Source organism: Stegodyphus dumicola, chromosome 12 (assembly GCF_044657685.1).
Source record: "Stegodyphus dumicola isolate Sdum_Otavi_A_Nest chromosome 12, ASM4465768v1".
Taxonomy (NCBI): Eukaryota; Metazoa; Arthropoda; class Arachnida; order Araneae; family Eresidae; genus Stegodyphus; species Stegodyphus dumicola.
In genome coordinates, this window is record NC_140779.1 from 23,470,680 (window position 1) to 23,492,207 (window position 21,528).

A 21,528-nucleotide genomic window follows, 5' to 3' on the forward strand; every position below is an offset into this window, starting at 1 on the left:
AAATCCAGAATCGCTGAAGTCCCGATGGCTCTGGTTCTTGGACTTTGTACTATGATTAATCTTTTTAAAAGTAGTTGGATAAGCCGAATGGAATATTTTGTACAATGAATGTCTTGAAAAAGCAGGATTTCCTGTTGAAATACACTTTAAGAATCATATGCCATAATAAATCAGTACATATGATTAAAAAATACACACCAGGTCTAGGTTCCTTTGAATCTTCTTGCAGTATGCCAGGATAGAAAAATTGTCCAAATTGTCCAATCTGTCCAAATGCACCTTCTAAATCTCGTATCTAAATAAAGAACAAAAACTTTTTATCTATTAGATTAATATTATAGTAACACTAAAAATTATTTATCTGATAAAATCTGCAAAAATTTCACATTTACTTCCATTTATATATTGCTAAAATTTTTTTCCTAGGAGGAGTGAAAATTTTACATGAAATAGAATTCATTATAAATTTTAAAGAAAATAGACACTTTTTGTTTTCAGTTACCAAGTTATCATATTTCAATTACTGATCTGTTGATGAAGAATTCATGCACATGTCTATGTATGCACATTCATGCGCATAGATGAAGTCTGTGCACATGTCTATGTGTATGAAAAGTTTGGGTTTCTTTCAAATATGTAAATGATGAATAATACAGGTGGTATTAATGATAGCTGGATGTTAAAAGAGAGATGTAGTCATGGCCAATTTATACATTTCTTTCTTTTCTTTTTTCTTAATTTATTTATAGTATTAAAGTAAACACATATAGATGAAGTGGTGCAAGAGAGATGCATATTATTCCACAATTATAAGCATACATTCACCTATTCAAACATTACAACTGTTGATGAAGAGCTAGTTAAAGATTTGCAAAACAGATGCATGCATGAAAAGAGCAAAGAGTGTATACTAGCTACTGTTAGATTACGAATGTCTAAATAACTTTGTTATATAACAGAGGGACATAGGGTAAAACTTTCAATGAGACCTTTAAGATTTAAGGAATGATATGGTGCTCTGTGGTCATGAATCATTAACCCCGTAACTGCTGCGGGCATATATATAAGCCTTGCTCAGCCGATACGTTAACTGCCCCGAGCATATATATATACGCCCTTCCAAAATACAACCATTTGCTCTGCATTGCTACCCATAAAATTATTCGCAAAGCTTTGGAATGCAACACCACAATGACCTTGACAAAGTATGCGAAGGAGGATACTATTTCAGAGACGTGTGGGGAGAAATTGGAGAGAGAGAGATGTGTCTAAAGCTGTGAAATTAATGCCTGTGCGATATTGGCTGGTGTTGTTCGAGTAACATATTTTTTTTATTCTATGTCCTCCATTTTCATTTAACTTTTTGTAGTAGGTTCCAGGAATAAAGAAAGATATAACGGATGTTTCAAACTCATTTATCTTTTTTGAATTATTTTTTGATGAACTGCTCGTGCTTCAAATTGTTAATGAAACTAACCGTTTTGTAGACGAGTATATGAACCAACACCTTGCAAACGAAAAATCAAGAACAAAATCGTGGCATTCTACCAGTTCAGAAGAAATACAATCAAAAGTCTTTAATCCATAATCCGGACCTCAAAGCTACAAACTTTCTGTGCATGCATAAAAGCATAATGCGTTAAGCGCATGCGCATAATACCTTTACGCACGCGCATATGCGTTTACGAATATGCAGAGCAGCGTGAAATTGATAAATCTGTTTATCAATTTCACGCTGCTCTGCGGGGAGGGGGGAGACGTAGCGGCGCGTGATGAACTGGAAGTTGATCTGTCAGCACTTTCTTTATCTTCAGGCCAGATGTTTTTATTTTATTCGGCTTATAATTCCTTACCAAATGTAGTATTTCATCTCGATGTACTCTCTTTATGATTTAAATCAAATTCCTCGTCATTATAAATATCACGAATACACATCAAATAGTTTTCTGGTTGCAATCTTCTAATTTTGACTATACGTAATGTATGATTGATGCATGCGCGCGTTGAAAGAAATGTTTAATAAAGTAAACAAATAAATATTAAGCTTTTTTTTTTTTTTTTTTTTTTTTTTAAATTTTGATACCCTTCAGATGATAATTGCTCTTTATTTCATAAATTACGGTTTCATATTTTTAATTTTGTAATTTCTGCATGCCATCTTACCAGATTTAAACTATCCAGAAAAACCGATAATCCGGAATCACTGAAATCCCGACGAGTCCAGATTAAAGACTTTTGACTGTATATGTTTTTTTAGGCATACTGATTTCACAAGGTATAACACTGAAACCTGATATTACACTTTACTGGTCTAAAAATGAATTGATCGAAACTCCATTTTAGGGATATTTTTTATTATAAAAACATCATTTTTATTATACTTACATCTTTTTATTATACTTTTACTCAAAACATTATTCATTTTTTCTTTTATTCTTTATTTTGTGAAAGTAAATAGTTTTTAGAAAGTAAAACTTGCATTTATTTTCCCCCTAATACATCGCATAACTATGCGTGCCTGTGTGAAAAACCGTGGCATTGGGAAATGAATCTTGTCCATTTTCCGCAGCAGTTAAGGGGTTAAACCCACTTTTCAGATTTCTCTTCACTGAATCTGTTTTTTAAAGTTAGCTCTGCTATTGGTGTTTGAATAAGAATTGCTAAATTACTTTGTTAGTTAATAGACAGACATAGGGCCCTATTCACTGCATGTTTAACAAGATTTAAGGAATCATATGTTGTTCTGAGGTCACAAATTGTTAAATCCACTTTTCAGTATTCTTAATAATCCAATCATTAAACCTGATCTTTAAATTTAAAGTCTGACCTTAATTTAAGGACAAGTCTAAAAGTAGGTTTAAGTTAAATGGTATGTTTCTTTACAAATGAAATAGGTGACACATTTTTATTTGAGGTGGAGTTAAATAGTATTTTCCAGATATTCTTATGTAATACTATGCTGTAAGGAAGCTTAAAGCTCAGCAAGTACTCCTAATTTATCAGAATATATTTTTCATAATAAAAATTTTACTTTCCAAGAATGTTACCACATAAAATTATGGCATATTTAAGTGATTGCTTATCTTCAATGAAAATGACCATAACTGAAAATCATTAGGATATATTACATCTTTTAACAGTTTTCTGAAATTTATTTGAAAACATGCTTTTTATATGTCTATTACATAATGTAGAAACATTGACTGCCTAGATGTTGATCTAAACTTCTTAACAGCCAAGGCAGATTAAATATTCATTTTTGTTTCAACTGGCATCTGTGGCCTCAATTCACTTGGCACTCTAATCCTGCCTATTCAAAATATTTTAAATTTTTGACAGTTTTGCAGTAAGAATCTGTTCTTGTTGCAAAGCAGCAGCAGTCTAGCTATGCCGAGGTTCAAAAAGTAAGTGCATAATTATGTAATACCGTAGCTTATTATTATAAGAAACGTTTCAGTTTTGGTAATTTTTAGAACAGAAAGTGGAAATATCCACATTAAAGTCAAGAATTAACAGGCTGTTGCTAATTTGTATTATTATTTTGATTTGCATATTTGTATCTTACATACATACATTTTGTTTTAAAAAGCACAATTTACTACTCTGAGTAATAGTTATGAGAAAAAGACAAGAAAGAAAGACAAGACAAGAAAATCAAAGAAAATTAATTAAAGAAAGAAATCATTAATCAAAGAAAATCTGCCAAATGCATATATGTTAAAAACTGAAAACAAGTACCATTCCAACAAATCTTAAACTAGTTGTAACAGTATTGTTTGAGTGACCAAACAATGTCACCTTTCTGAAACATTCTGAAAAGAAGGCACAATCAAAGTTTTTTGGACAGATTTTTAGTGAAGGCCAGACTTAGTGATCCTAAAGCAAGTCCAAGCAGGGACCTGACAGAAAAAAATAGATAGGAAAGAGGTACATAAATTTGGTAATTTTTCATTTATGTACAGTATTTATTTCACTCACTGCATTTACATTTTAGTATTAAGCAGTGCTATAATAGTAACAATAGGTCTTTTTTACGAGAATGGGTTAATTATTTTCTTTTACTACTTACTGGAAAAGTTCATTCAGTATATGTTACGATATCTGGACAGTATAAGTCTTAGTAGTCCTATAAGTAATACTTCACAATTGAAAATGTGCATACTTTTTTTTTTAATTTCATACAGATGCTTAAATGCTAGAGAGCCATATTCACTATTTAATTTCAGAAATTTAGTGCATCATGTTTTCTCATCTGTTTCTAAGGTTATACTTATTATTCCATGAAATTATGAATTACCTATGTTTCGTCTTGTCACAAGAAAAAATTTTTTCATGCGCATTTAGTTTGTATTCCGTTTTGCACACAGTTTCTAACATACTTGATGACTTTAAAAAAATATATATATATATGGCGAATTTGTAGAAAAATGTTTAGAAGCTGTTGCAAATGATTTTGTGCCTGATAAAAATTCATTATTTTTAAATTACTAACATTTCAAACGAAACTGTCGCAAATCTGTGTGATCTAATTCGAGATTTCAAATTTTTCTCTTTGCATCTGACCAAAAGTACAGATATTTTGGACACAGTTGAACTTGCACTATTCATTTGTAGAATAAATTTATCATTCCATGTAAAAAAAAAAAAAAAAAAGAATTGTTAAACATGATTAGTTTGAAGAATACTACGAAATGAGAACATATTTTTCAGGCTGTTGAAAACTGTTTACACGAAATAAACTTGCATTTAGAAATTCTTTCTGGAATATCAACTGATGGAACAGCAATTGTAATTGTTAAAGCTATGGAAGTTGTAAAATTGCTAATAAATAAATTATAATCAAACAACATTAAAACTGAAGATTCAATCACTATGCATTGTTTGATTCATCAACAAAATTATTATTGACGAATCAAGTTATGCAAGTGGTCATAAAAACAGTAAATTATATTCAATTATACACTTTTGCATCAACAATTTAAGGAATTTCTAATAGAATTAGATGCACAATATGGTCACGTTATATATTTCAGTCATGTCATGTTGTTATATTTCAGTCATGTTATGTTTACAATGATTTTTTTTTTTGAGTTAAGGAACTAATTTGTTTGTGAATGAGAAGAAAAAACCAGTGCCACAATTAAACAATGATGAGTGGTTGTTAAATTTATGGCTTTTAGTGAAAACAGTAGAAAAACTCAATCAATTACACATATCTTTATAAGCAAAGATAATTTGAAAATCAATACTTTTAAACAGATCGTATTTCAGAAGAAACTCTTGTTACTTGAATTGGAATTAAAAAATAATAACATTTGCATTTTCCACTACTGAAAGAATTAAAATTTTAGAATATGACAATAGTTCCAAATAACAAAAAAAAAAAAAAAAAAAAACAGAAAACACAAAACGTCTTTTGACCGCCAATTCAGCGATTTAGGTAAAAACGTCAAAATATTTATAATATGTTCAACTCCCTTCACTAACATAAATCTCCAAATAGAACTTATTGATTTATAGTGCAATGATGTATTGAAACATACTTTTCAAACATCGGAATCAAAACCTGATTTGTATAGCAGTTACATTAACAAAAGAAAAAATTTTCAGTTAAAAAAGTCTGGTATAAAGAGCTGTGAGAGCTTTGAGATCACATTACATCTGGAAATCTTCCTCCCCCCTTTTTTCCTTGTAAATGAAATTCACGAAACATACATCATGGGCATCCTTAACTGCCAAAAACTCGCAACATCAATTACAATGTGCAAATACAAGTACTGAGATCAACCTGAAGAAAGTGAGTGAAAGAAACGAGAAACAAATATTACAATGATCGCAGTAAATTCAATTGTTTTGTTGATTATTATTTTTATCATTATTTATGTATAGTCATAAGTACTTAATTGGTAATTTATGAATAATAATAATAAAAAACTATTACAGTCAAAAGTCGTTAATCCAGACTCGTCGGGACTTTGGCGATTCCGGATTATCGATTTTTCCAGATTATAGATCATCAGTTTAAATCTGGCAAGATGGCATGCAGAAATTATAAAATTAAAAATATGAAACCGTAATTTATGAAATAAAGAACAATTATGATCCAAAGGATATCAAAATTTACAAAAAAAAAAAAAAAAAAAAAAAAAAAAAAAAAAAGAAGAAGAAGAAGAAGAAGCTTAATATTTATTTGTTTACTTTACTTTCTTTGCTATCGGAAGCGAATTATAATGACGAAGAATTTGATTTCAATCATATCAAAGACGGAGTACATCGAGGTGAAATACTACATTTAGTAAGGAATTATAAGCCAAATAAAATAAAAACATCTGCCATGAAGATAAGGATAGTGCTGACAAATTAACTTCCAATTCATTGCGCGCCGCGGCTTTTCCCCCGCCCTGCAGAGCAGCGTGAAATTGATAAACAGATTTCGGAATGGTTAGAAAAACAAAGGATATGCCTTTATCCATTTTTTGCAGCAATTCCACTTTTTGTTTAATGGACTTCGAAATATACTTTCGCTTTGTAGATCCTTTACATATTAGTAAATATACATTGAAAATTCTATTTGACATAATCGAAAGTTCAAGCTTACTTTTATAAAATTGCTCTAACAGTCTGCAAAAAATAATAAGCTGGATCCAATTCGAAGATTAAGGGACAACGCAATCTGCAACATTAACTGAAATAGATAATTACATAATTTTAGCTTAGCTTATACCGTCCGTTATACATTAAACACGCATGCTTAAACGTATTTTGGGCATGTGCACACGCACATTCGCAGCCGTAAAGGTCTTATGCGCATGCCCAGAAAGTTTGTAGCTTTGAGGTCTGGATTATGGGTGTCCGAATTAACGACTTTTGGCTGTATAAGAAGGTATTATTTCAAATTTTCACCCCAAAACTTTATACATACATGCACATATTTTTATTTAGAAACAATGCAATCTGCCAGAATAAAACGTATTTTTGAAGCAGCTTACAGAATCTACTGGGTTGGGCTGGTCTGGAAGCAATAAAAAATAATGAAAATGAATATAAACTTAACATAGTCAAATTTCCTATGCAACCACCCCTAAAAGAGGAACATCACTTACAGTCATGCTCTCTAAAACAATTAGCTCCACAGAATTTTAAAATATCTGGAACTGTGGATAGTTATCAGAAAATATGAATCTCTTTCATCATATTTAGAAATTAATACTAGTTTAACATTACTCCCTCATCCAAATAAGGTCTTGATAAATAATGGAAGAAAATTTATAATATTCTCTTTATAAAGTGGAAGTGAGATTTAAACTTAAACAAATTAATTTTTTAACATATTAAAGAATAAATGCAGGTATTAAAGAACAATTTATACAGACTTTTAGAGACATCAATCAGTTTCTACAAAATTAATGGCCAACAATTTATAGTGTCTTAATAAAAAGTAATGTTACATTCCAGGAACTCTGCTTTGCATATCAAAACTTCATAATGAGGGGGGAGGAGACTTCATATATAAAGAAAGTCCAGAAAGTAATGAGACTGAATTTTTCAAGCCATGCAGAAGAGATAGAGTTTACCAGCGGTACAGGCTGTCAGCTATTGAGTCTGGCAGAAGTCAGTTGGTCTTGAGCTTTTATAAAGACCAGATCACTCGTGAAGCAGACAAGCGTTTGAAAACGGCATTAGATTTTCAGAATGTAGTGGAGTGCTGAACAGCAATACGGCATGAGGTTTTACGTAAAACTAAAATAATCAGTTACTGCAGCGCTTACAATGTTACCAGATGCTTACAGGAAGGATTCTTTATCCAAGGCTCAAGTGTTTAGGTGGCACAAAGCCTTCAGAGATGGAAAAGAGGACGTCGATGATGAACAATGCACTAGGCATCCATTAAGTACTCGAACTTCAGACAATGTTAGCTAAAATTAAAGTGCTTTTGGACCCTGATCGTCAGATGAAATTTTAAATGATTGCAGAGATATTGGGACTTGAAAAATTGACTGTGCATTAAATCTTCTGCGAAGAACTTCAAATGTAGAAAATTTGTGCCAAGCTGGTTCCAGGGATTTTGACTGACGGACAGAAAGAAAACTGTGAGCCTATTTCCTGCGAATTGTTGCAGCGTGCAACAAGTTAATTCTTTTAAGATAGTGGCTACCAGTGACATGACATGGGTGACACAACATGAAACAAAGTGCAGAGTGGCACACACCCCAATCCCCTCTTTAAAAGAAGGCTCAAGTGCACAAATCAAAACTGAAGTCCATACTCATAACCTTCTTTCACAATCAATGGAATAGTGCACAAAAAGTTCATGCCTCCGAGACAGACAGTTAATGGCACCGAGACAGACAGTTAATGCAGACTTTTACAAGGAAGTGCTTCAAAGGCTGAGGAACCAAATCATGCATGTGTACCCGAAGCTCACAAATGATTAGATTCTGCAACACAATAATGCACTTGTCCATACATCCTTCAAAGTGACTCAGTTTCTGGCACAACACAACATCGCAACGCTGCCTCAGACCTGAGCTGGCTGTCATTGCTGGACTTTTTCTACTCCCTCGGTTAAAATCCAGCAAATACGAGTATGTTACTGTTTTGACACTCTGAAGGAACTTTTAGAAAAATGCAATGAAAAATATTCCACTTGAAGACTTTCAGGTGGGCATAAATGGGTGGCAGAGACATTGACAATGATGTATTAATGCAGTAGAAAGCTATTTTAAAGAATATTCAGTGTCTGTAAAATTATCTTCAAATAAACAAATTTTATGGAATCAGTTTCATTATTTTCTGGATAGAACCTGTATCATTTTAATTAAAAAATTTAAAATGTCAAAATCTAATTTAAGTAATAATTTTTACTTGATATGAATGTTTATCTTAAATAACCACATGAATGCTAATCCTAAATACCATTACTTGAAAATGCATTCATGAATATAAAAACTCATTTCTACTAGCTATTTCAAAACTAGCTACCTTTCAAAAGATTTACATATATTTAAAACACTTTGAGCCAAACTTTATACTTATAAGCTTTTGTGTTTTCAAAGTAGTTAACAAATATAATAAATAAATAATTAAACAGTTATTTAATAACTACCTGAGTCTGTAGTTGATGGAATGTAGATTCTATGTCTTGAACCTTCTTTTCCCATACACTGGCAGCTAACACCAAAGGAGACCTAAGATTTGTTTGAGGTGAAGCATCATTCAAGGATAATGGTCTTTGGGAGCTAGTCTGTGGGCTTATTGCTCCATTAGTACAAGTCATACTAACAGCTCTAGTTGAAAACAGTTTCACAGTAGCAGTTGCTGACAACTCTTCAGCAGTAGTAAAGCCATCAGACTGGAATGAACAAGAATGAGAAATCCTTCCACTCATTTCAACAGTGCATGGTGATTGAGGAGAATCTTTCTCATCCAGGGGAGATGTAACTTTACTCTGGGTAATCTGATTTAATCCTTTAGGTATTACCGAACAATTTTTAAAACAGCAATTAGATTCATTAATTTCAGATGACCGATCTTTTCCAAAATGCCTGCAAAAATTTGGAGAGCAGGATTTAGAACACCGTGCTTGATGCATATGAGTCTTGTCCCTAATCTGATGTGAAATGCATGCTTTCGAACAACAATCTTGAATAGGTTCAATACATGGATGATCTTTCTCTAACAATGAATCGGTAGAGCTTGCATTACTTGTATCAATATTCTTTCTCTTTTTGTCTTCCAATTTTGCATGTTGACTAGTCATGACATTAGACTGAATATGTTGTCTAGAATAAACATACGGCTCACTATTAGTTCTTAAGAGTGGACTTACACCATCCTCAGAGGGTAGAGGTGCAAATGCCGAACAAGGAGAATTTTCTACCGAACTATTTGAATATTCAAAGTAATTCGTTTTATAAGGATGCATAGCACTTTTACCTACATGGACATGACCAATATTTTGATGGTGATTAGGTAATAAACAATAATTATCTTCTGATGAATTGAAAATTGCTGCCATAGGTGTGTAATGCCTAACAGAAGCTATGTTTTTTGTCTGATGCACATTTAACTTCGCATGCAAAGCCACAGTATCATCAAAATGAGAATCCCTTTCAGACTGTAAATTGCCATATTTGTTAACTATTTTAAAGCTGGCACACTCTCCAGAATCCCCTTTGAAACAAGAAAAAGAATTTGCATCATTCCCATATCCATTAAGCAAAGTGTGGTCAGTTTCAGTAGTTAAAGCATTTTTCTCAGCTTCCAAGGTTGCAATATTAGGGCTTATCATACTTTGTAAACCTGAATCAGCGTCAGATACATCAGAAGCTGAAGGCTGCAAATCTCTGCGGGATTTTGGCCTGTTAAATGTGGTGTCAGGAACAGATGATGTAACAGATGATGTTTGGGAAGATGGAGAATACAAACCAGAATTTTCTTGATAAGCTTGAGTAGAATATCTCAGAGCTAAATTTAGGGCTTCAGGGCTTTGACCAGGTAAAAGTTTTTCCAATTTTGATTCTGACAGTGATGCATTATCCCTTGATGAATCTTTTCCTGACATCTCATGCTCAGATAAATTCTGGAAAACACTGGTTTTAGCTTTTGATAAAGCAACAGAAACACTTCTCTGCAGATCTCTGGCCTAAACAAAATAACTGTATAAATTAAATAATAGGTATATGCAGTATATTTTAAATGCCAAATATTTTTACTATTAAACATTACATACAGTTACAAAATAATCAATTTAAGAAATCATATGTTATAATAATTTTCATTTATAAAAATTTTTCATCAGTTAACAAGAAAATATTTGCATGAACAATGAATAAAATAAAATATTCAAACTGAAATTTAAAAAAACATATTTCACACCTTTTCATGCAAATGTCTAATATCTTCAGCTTGTATTTTTCTTAATTCCCTTTCATGCTGCAAGTCCTGCTGTTGTCTAACAGAACATGAAAATATATATATATATTACATATACTCATACAATAAAACATTTAACTATGCATACAACTGAACTATTTATAGCATTTTAATATAGTAATCCCCCTTAACACGAACTAGCTTAAGGCAAACACTTGGTTAACAAGAAAAAAATTTAAATTCTTGCAGTGATGTATACGATCTTACAGTACATAAATGCTTAATGCATAGAAAAACTATTCCAGAAATAAAATTTGACCCTCCAGTTAACAAGAATTTTTTTATATGAACTCTTTTTACGGTCTCTTTAGATATGTGTTAATGAGGGTTTAATGTATGTAATACAGCACATGTAAGTAAAATATACATACTTATATATTTTATTGGTATTTCTTTTCTTTGATTCTACACTTGGAAAACAGACATTATGCTTTTAACTTCCTCTCCACACACATTTTCTGAAGGTCTAAAATGCATTTTAGATGTGTTTTTAAAGCAACATCTAACTACTTTAAAATGTCAAACATGAATTTTAGCTTTTTTTATCCATCAGCTCCCAGTAGAGAGTGATATGTATGTAATATAAAACTGTTTTTATAAAATTACATGATTAAAATATGCCCATAATATATACATGTTCTTTTAAAAAAGCAATGTAGTGACAGATTTTAAATTATTTGTTGGCTTTCAATCATTTTCTGAAGCCATGAGATGCCATTATATATAAAGTTCAATTATTATTTACAGATTATAGATTGACAGAAAATTATCAATGAAGCTAACTCATTAATGTTTAAAATATATAAGCAATACTTAACAAGAATCATAGTTTTCTAAATGAAAATTGGAAAACTGAAAAATAATTTAAAAACACAAAAATGAAAAGTTTTTGAAATAACAAAATTATTAGTGCATTTCATATTCAGTACAAAGTCTGAAATGATCTAAAATCCAGACCTCTCTTTTCATTTTTTTAAGAAGTTTTTTTCATATGCCGTATGCAGCACATTTTGATATTTTTTTATAATAAAACATATGGAGAGTGCCAGTTCTTAATTTCATTTTGGTACTAAATAAAATAGTTCTGTACTAAGAAACAATCATTTAGTAGCATATACCTGTAGCATCAATATTTTGGCTCTGTGGGTGCCCTTTTGCTTGGATATATCTCAAACCAAAAGATTCTACATTGAAACATCATTGATTTTGCATGTATATTGAATACTTTACATCTTCGACACCAACTTGATAAATATTACTTGATGAATTAATTAGTTGTCAATTATTTATTACTAATCGATTTTATGCTTTCATCATTACATGACTATCAACACAGTGCAATTTGATAAATGATTCATGCAGCGATGTCCAAGCATTTTTTTTTAATATTAGTAATTAAATACCAAATACAATGTTGATAGCATCTTTGTCAATGATTATTGACTTCAGCTAACTGCACTGCAAAGTGTTACGTGCACTGACGAGGAGAAATTTAACACAATTTTTTTTCATATGCAAAAAATAGATTTTGTAAATGATACTCATAGGCCAAAAGTTACATTTAGTGATATTTAAATTCAGAACAATTGATTTGTTATTTAGATAAGCCCAGAACTGGTGCAGCAGCACTGGACAGAAGAGTTTAAGAAAGCAAAACTTTTAGAATTTAGGGAAGGCATTTTAGAATTTTAATTTAATTACTACATTTTTTAGAATTTAGGGAATGCGAAATTTAGAGACAGAAAAAATTTTAGAATTTAGGACCTGCAAAATGTGCAGCACCAGCACTGGATAAGCTTTAACTATATGTACGAATTTGTCTATTTGGGACTCGGATAAGCCAGGGAATGCGAAATTTAGAGACAGAAAAAAATTTAGAATTTAGGACCTGCAAAATGTGCAGCACCAGCACTGGATAAGCTTTAACTATATGTACGAATTTGTCTATTTGGGACTCGGATAAGCCTTAAGTATGCGCAGAAAATAGGCATAAGTATAATAAATAATAGAATTAATACAATTCCTGCTTAAAGTCATCAGTGTGCAATAGATGCACAAAAATTTAGTCAAACAGCATGTCTTTAGTCACCCATGAGACATCGCCAGATATATAACAGATTCTAGCTTAGCATTATGATGACAGTTGCAAATGTGAAGGTTTTCAGATCTTGGAAACAAAAAGTGAAATTTTCCAATTAATGGAATTTGTGAAGAAATCTGGAGAAATGTTAATAAATGAAGACGATATAACAGAAGTTCCCCCCCCCCAATGGCAATTCCCTTTCATCAATTAATTAACACAAAAATCTGCAGTATGGTTCTATGACCAGGAAATAGTATCACTACTGACAGTGAAGACAGCGACCAATTATTGAGAATGATACAATTTCATTTGACAATTTAGATGGAATTCTCCATATGGTTACAGAACTTGAACAATGGAACCTTTTAATTGAACAAGAAATTATTTCTATCCATAGAATTAAAGAGAAAATATTAGCAGAAAAAAAAAAGCCACTTATATAAAAAGAAATGTTTGAACACAAACATTCTTTTTTTGGTAAATTTTGATTGTTCTAAGGTCATATATGGTCCAATATTTCATAAACCACTATTTCATATTTTTAAATTTTATAATTTATACGTGTTATATCTTACTAAATTTAAACTAATGATCAGGAAAAATTCTAAATCTGGAATAACCGAAGTCTTGACAAGTCTGGATCTTGGACTAAATGCAATTTCAAAACTTGCCTTTCATGTTAAATATTAAATCAGAATAATACAATTTTCGACTTATGGTCCCTTCCCCCCCCAAAAAAAAAACAAGAGACAGACAGAAATAAATTTTAAATTCAGAATAACAAACACAGCAATAAATTAGGCTAATTTATCTCTTTTTAGAGCATTATGCTGTGAGCCAATTATTTTATATAAATGTAATGATTTTAAAAAATTGGTGGCATAGTAGAAGCATAAAGACAAAACTCACAGTGACGGCCAAAATTAAATATTCCTTTAAATTTGAGTTGAAAAACATATATATAACCCAACATAGATAAACTGGCATAGTAAGTGCTTGTTCTTTGAAAAACTACATAGGTACAAGTAAATTTCTGAAATACATTTGAAGCAGGCAGTCTAGCAAGACAGAAAAGCAGGCAGCAAGTGTGATATATTTAAAATGAAAACTCTGGACAGAAGAAAAAAATTGTGGTTCCCAAATGAGTTTATTTCGATTTGCTTATTAAAGCAAATAAAAAAAAGGGGATAAATTTTGAAGCTTAAATACAACGTGTTTCAAAAAGAATATCCGTATTTCGAATGCATATATTTATCAAACTGTATGACATGCGAATATGAAACTTTACACACATATGTACGAACCTCTCAAGTTCAGATTGCAGATGTTACAGATGTTCAATATGTCCTCCATCAGCGACACGAACAATATCACATCAATACTCATATTCCTCCCATACTCAGGCAAGCATGCCCATTGTCACTGATGATGACAGTGTGCATCCGGTTCTTCTCCTCTTCCAGATTCTGTGGGAGTAGTGGAACATAAACGTTGTCTTTAATGAAACCCCACTGGAAGAAGTTGCAGGTTGTTAAATCTGGTGACCGTGGAGGCCAACTGAGACATGCTAAGTCACCAAACCCTTGACGACCAATCCAACGGTTCGGTAGAGTTTCATTTAAATAATTACGCACTTGGCGACACCAGTGAGGAGATGCCCCGTCTTGTTGAAAAATGAAGTTGCCTTCGTGCAGCCTTGGAAACAACCAGTTTTGTAACATAGCGAGATTCTGATGACCGTTAACCGTGTTTGCATTAAAGAAGAATGGGCCGTAAACAGATGATTGGGATATTGCACAAAACACATTGATTTTGAGCGAATCTCGTACATGTTCAATGACTGTATGTGGGTTCTGTAGGCCCCAAATTCGAACACTGTGTTTGTTTACATGACCACTAACATGAAAAGTTGCTTCATCACTGAACGCAATGCGTATGCGTTGTGCGAAAGTGTTATCATTATCAATAATCTCGTTACAAAAAATCCACACGTTAGCGTTTGTCATCAGGACACTGAGACTGTAACAAACGTAACTTGTACAGCTTCATAATCAACCAATGTCTCAAAACATGCCAAACTGTTGTTGTAGGTTGTTGTAACTCCCGACTGGCACGACGAGTTGATTTTGAAGGACTAAATAGGAAAGCAGTTTGAATTCGTGCAACATTTTCGTCGAGGAGGCCAGTTCTCTTTCCTTTACATACACATCCCGTATTTACAAACTGTCAATACCATCTGCGAACGTTCCACCCATTTGGAGGTACCTCAATGTAAAACGTCTTTGCACCGTAATCACGGAATTGCACTTCGCAAACTTGAGAACACAAAATGATTTCTGCTGCGGAGTAGCCATTTTAAACATGCGATGGTTACTACGCAAAACAGAAGACAACTGACATCGAGCGGCTATTAATATAAACTAGACTATGTATTCGTTTCGCCAATAGCCGAGCTGAAGTGAAGTGATCGATAGTTCAGACAAAATAACACTTTGCAATATGTATATATTTTTTAAACACGGTGTATTATTCAGACTAGATAATATTTGAACTTCGAAATTTATTATTGACTGAGGCCTTATGTAAATTACCTGCATCCTGACCTTTCTATAAGAGTTATAAGATGACTATTAATTTTGAAATAACTAGCTTAGAGAGATTTATAATCGGTTACTACTTTTAGGATAGAAAGAGCAAATAGCCAAATTAAAGTGGAAAGTTAAGAGATTATTACAAGTATTTGGATTTATATGCTATATATATGTATATATATGGAAGATAAAAAGCATATAAATCCAAATACTTTTAACTCGTAATATATATACATGCATACACACACATATAAAATAAAAATACGTAAATCAAAATTCTACTTTTAATTTGCAATAATTCTTTAATTACCTATTTTAATTGGGTTATTTCCCCTTTCTGTCTTAAAAATAGTAATTGCTTAAAATAAATCTTTCTAAACTACATCATTTTCAAAATTAATTCCTGTCACACAATTCTAACATAATTGTTAATGACACAGGCACTAATAACACTTTAGCCAATAATAATTTTAAATTTGAAAATCAAAATTTACCCAATAAAGCTTAGTCAAAACTAAATCATTCTGAACAAAGATTTTATCTCTCACACCACTACATTCTTCCTCTAAGTATCTTAATGCTAAAATTGATGACTTTTTTGCAGAATAAAGTATGACAGGAAAACTTTTATAAAATAAAGTCATCATTACATTTAGAGCAATTTAATTTAACTGCTAATAAAACTAATATACCTGCATAGGAATCAGGCATTTTCTAAATAAAATTATTCACATGGGTATAAATGTCAACATCTGCATAAAATTACAATGATCAAGAAAACAACAATTTGCACTGCAGATACACATTACATACATATACATTAACTGAAGCTCTCTAGTATTAACCATCACCCCCCCAAAAATGATTTTCCTATTTATTATTTAAATTTATTTAAAAGAAATTTATAATGCATTTTTTGTGTTCAGCTGATTTACATACATAAAATTATCACATACCTCAAAACAAAGTCTGTTAATCGACACAAATGACCATGTAGATGTTGAATATGATTCTCAAGTCTTCTAAAACGAATTTCCTGTAAAAGTTTGAATACATGCTGATTGTGATTTCTTACAAAATAACCCCTCCACACAGACTGGATCTTGGTAGCAGCTTTTGCTATGTCCTCTTCACTCTTTCCATATATTTCTGTCATCGTTTTGGATTTTATAATTGGTGGAGGAAAACCATGTGCAATTTTAGAATCTTCCGACATCTGATCCTCGTGTTTCCGAGGGCTCAATCCAAAAGCTCTTTTGGTAGGACTCAAAGGAACAGAATATTTTTGCTGCAATATCGGAGAATTGTTCCCAGACTGGGAATCATTACTAAGTGATCGCAATGACCGTTGAGGTGTTCGACTCGTGTGTGTTAACTCTTCAGACGTATCACTTTCACTACTGTTTTTTGCAGCGGCAGACAATCTGGCAGTAAGAATACAACTTCTTGAGGGAGATATTCTACTTTTAGAGGATGTAGAATGAGGAAGTTTAGATCTTCCACTTGGAGGAGCAGATGTACAAGGCGAGGTTGCTCGTTTACTAACTTTTCGGATAAGAGTACCTAGAAAAAATATATATAAAAATTCATTAATAACAACTGTGAATTATTTACTGAAATGTGGAATATAAACATGATTTAAAAATTTGATGAAAAGAAATAAATTAAACACAGTAATAAAATGCTACTAATGGTTATGATAAATAAACTAAATGAAAAAAATTTCCTAAATGAAACAAAAATCAGTCATAGATATTGGCACCAAAAAAGTATAGTTTGCAGTACTGTAGTTTTAAAGGTCAAACACAGCCTTCTTTCTCAGCTGTAAATGCAAAAGCAAGATGAAGAAAAGCATGTGCTTAGATGAGAACACAAGCAGTTCTGAATCTTGATGCCATCGATTAATAGCAAAGTAAAAGAAAAGCAAGTAAGATCTTCAGAAGCTTCAAAAACAGTTCTATAGCAAACACAAAGTAGAATTTGAATCATTACATTGGAAAGACTTTTGTGTGAAATTTCTCCAAATTATTCTCCAATTTTCTTGGAAGCGATTTTATGATTTGGGCTAGAATCATTGGTTATTTGCATTACTGCCGAAAAGTCACAAAAAGTATTTATGAGGCAAAGCAGTATGACAGCAGAAGGTTTTTTTACGTAGCAACCCAGGTATGTGCATAGCACATGTCTGCTTTGGCTGGTGCGCAATGCCAAGTTTATGTAATTTTCTGATGCTTTTTAATTGAAAACAGACTGCTGTGCACATGAGAAGAATAACAGTGGGGGGGGGGAAGGTTTCTTGAAATGTTTTATTTCACATGGTTCTTGCTTTTTAAATTTTATTGACCGATTGCTCTAGCATGGAATTCTTAATATACCAGCATTTCCAAAATGGCTCTTACAAGACACTGTATTGCTAACATTAGTGTTTTTCAGTACATCTCTGCAGTTGTTTTATATGTTTTTACCATTTTCTGTTAATTCTGTTTTCCCCCCACAAATGGGGACAGTTTTATATATCTTGTGCTACCGAGCCAATTGATGAATTCAACTTGCACGTTTCCCTGCCTCAAAAGTGTTATTTAGGATATACGTTTAGATTATTTATATATAGGACTGTTCTAATAAATTTATTTTGACACATTGAATTTTTTCTGAAATGAAATGCCAGATTTTTTTCTATAATTTGATTCTATGCCTCAAATTATGCCTAAATACCAAATTTTGCAAAAATCACAGTAGCAGTTTTTTTTAAATTACCATTTAAAATTTTACCCTGCAATTTCAATTGAATTTGGCATATGTTTAATAATATTGACTTGTAAATTAAACTTAATTTCTTCTTCCTAGTTCGAAATTTAGGTTTAATCCAAATAACGGGCATACATTTTTTCTGATTAATTTTTTTAATTTGTATTTTTATATAATATTTATAAATTTTCAAAACAAATTTTGAATTGTAACCTATAACATTTTTACCATCATTTTAAAGTAGATGAATTTCTAGGTGTACCTGCAAAAATGCTTTTTATTCAAAATTTCTGAAGATATACACAAATTTATGTATTGGCACATTCTGAATTTTGGCATGCTTATTATAATTGATAATAATGCCAGATATAGTTTACAAACAAACATAGCATTTAGCAGTGAGCAGAAATGCAAGGAATAGCCTTGATCTTCATTTATGTTTAAGGGCATTTATGCTCATGGGCATGGGCACATCAGATGATCTGTAGCAGTGTTTTATGTTTGCTTGCTGAAGAATTGAAATATGACTCATATTGAATCTTGACATATGAATGAAACTGATACATATCAAATACATCTGCTCCCACATGCATAGCAATAGCCTGCCATTGATGAAATGGCTTTGGTATCCCCCCATAGATAATCTTAAAAAAGGGAGGGGATTTCAAGCAACCAGAATCATGTTTCTTGGCACAAATGACAAGATATAAATTCAAGTAACATAAAAATTATCAGAAATTTTAGGAATAAGAGAAAGTAAGAACAAATAAGCTGTGTAAGTAGTTGGCTGGAGTACTGTATGTTTCATAAAATAATAAATAGCAAGTCTAATAACTGATAGCATACTAAAAAAAAAAAAAAAAAAAAAAACAGACTCTCTTTACCTTTAGGTGTATGAGCTGGTTTCATCTCACTGGAACTGGAAGGACGGACTCGGCGATCTTCATAATGTTGGTATGGAGATTTAGCTGTTTCATGACTTTTCATTTTAGTTGTATCAAGTTCAACAGAAACCTGTTCAATAGTAATAGGGCTTTTGATAGAACTGTGAAGGATCTCTGATTTTGAAACAGATCGAGGATACTTTCCAGACTGAAAGGACGGAGCACTTTGAGCTGCTTCAGAAGATGAACTACAATGGAATAAAACTTCAGGCGCTGTAAAAAGAAAAATTTTGAATTCAGCATTAAAGAATTCAGATAAATTCAGCATTAAAGAATTCAGACTTTATAAACTGAAAACTGATTTCCAAAATGATTTATGTAAGAACATTTCAAACCATATATAACATAAACAAGTATAACACAAAAGATTTTAAATAGAAAAAAAAAAAGTAGAATCATATTATGTTTTTCTTTTCTTCTTCTGACACCAGTTGTTACGTTATTTTCTTTTTACACGTTCGTACGAGTTCGTAGATTTGGAGTGAATAACGACGACACTTGATGAAGAATTGAAATACACTTTATTTAGCCAATATTAATCAGGACAGCTCCAAAATCATGTTTTACAGTCGTCGAACATCTACTTTATAGTAACTACTACACTATCAGGCAATAACGGTGGAGACAGCTTCCTGCAAAGCACCCGACTCTGCTTGGTCATTCTCGGAACTCCACGTACTCTCGAGACTCTCCACGCTACAACTCGTAATGCACTCGAAGACACACGAGCACAGCTCCCGACTCTTCGGTTCAGTCGTTCCCGAAGCTCAACATGCTCTAACCGCAATACACTGCGATACTTTTGGTGCACTTGAGGACCCATTCGGCACTCGCTGCCTGGCTGTCAACTTGATAGACTCCGCAGGGATTGACTGGCTAGACGAGACACCAACTCGATACTAACTAACTCGCACTCTAGACGAGGCACACACACTCGCCCTCTCGATGAAGCACACTAACTGACTGCAGACCAGCAGGGTTTATATAGCTTTCGGCTTGTATTCGGGAACATTCTTGGCTAAACCGGTAAGAATTCGTTCCAGAAGGTTCTCCATCCGTCCATGGCATATCGAAAATTTTGTCGCCAAATGGGCGATTTCTCGCCAAATGTGGCAACCATGCCTTCCCTTGCCATTTCGTAACAATACAATTATTGCAGAAATCCAATAAGAATCAGTATGATATTTGTAAATTCTGCAAGACTAGTTTCGATGGTTCTGTAATTAAGCCAACTAGTCCTGCAAAATTTACAACCATTACGTTGATTCTTGTTGTTTGACTTCTCCAATAATCATATTTGGCATGTTATTTTAACCTAAATTATAGAATCAAAGGATTTTATAAAATATAAAACATCAAAAAAAAAAAAAAAAAAAAAATATGAAAGGCTTCAGATTTTAAATTACATCTAAAGGGGCATTTTTTTAACATTTTGTCTATTACCTTTATTTATTAAACATCACGTGCTTCGTACTTAAACCATAAAATTTAGTTCAAGAGCAATAACGCAAAACAGTTTTAAATTGAGCATATCTTTAGAATTTCTGATACAGAGTCTCGTGCGCTGGAGATAAAAATGTTTTTCTGTACGATGTTGCCATTGCTGGCTTTGAAATCCTTGAGTTTGTTAATCAAAAATTTGTTAAAGTTTTACAAAATATGAAATCGATAATATAACAAATTCCAAATTTGGGCTTCCACATGCCCATATTTGCAGTAGGATTACGTCATTCAAAATTCAATGGCTCTATGTACTGTTGTTTTATCACAATGTGAGAAATATACATACATTTATGCAGATTTTTCATTATTTAATTTCTTCAAATATAATACAGGACTCTAACATTTGGTGGCAACAGTTAGAAAAGTGAAACGGACATTCATAGTGAACCAACGCAAAATCACAAAATGAAAACAACAGTCCTTCAGGAACAAAGGCCCTTTGGACATTATTTTCAAAATTATGGGATCCTTCCATCAAAAAATTGTGCATTAATGGATACAATAAAGTACTTTATTTGAAAACTAATAAACAACAGCAATGCAGCATTTATGGCTGCACTCTAATTCATTTACAGCTACTTGAGAGAATGAACTTGTTAAATGTGATACAGAACACCTGGATATGACCAGCAAAACAGTAACAGATTTAAACAATTATCTGCTGGAAATATGTACCCACAGTGTTTTAAAACAAAGCTTCTGTTAACTTCAAAAGGCCTAACAA

At 32.2% G+C, this 21,528-nt stretch overlaps 1 protein-coding gene across 1 annotated transcript in view; it reads right to left on the bottom strand.

The window, feature by feature from the left end:
• Cep97 (centrosomal protein 97kDa) overlaps positions 1-21,528 on the bottom strand; it is an 84,466-nt gene that overhangs the window by 12,519 nt on the left and 50,419 nt on the right. The window contains exons 11-15 of the mRNA XM_085827547.1: positions 19,242-19,514; positions 16,566-17,172; positions 10,879-10,954; positions 9,107-10,645; positions 199-295 (exon numbers count right to left, since the gene is read on the bottom strand). Coding sequence (XP_085683673.1) covers positions 199-295; positions 9,107-10,645; positions 10,879-10,954; positions 16,566-17,172; positions 19,242-19,514 — 2,592 coding nt within the window. The remainder of the gene's footprint in view (positions 1-198; positions 296-9,106; positions 10,646-10,878; positions 10,955-16,565; positions 17,173-19,241; positions 19,515-21,528) is intronic.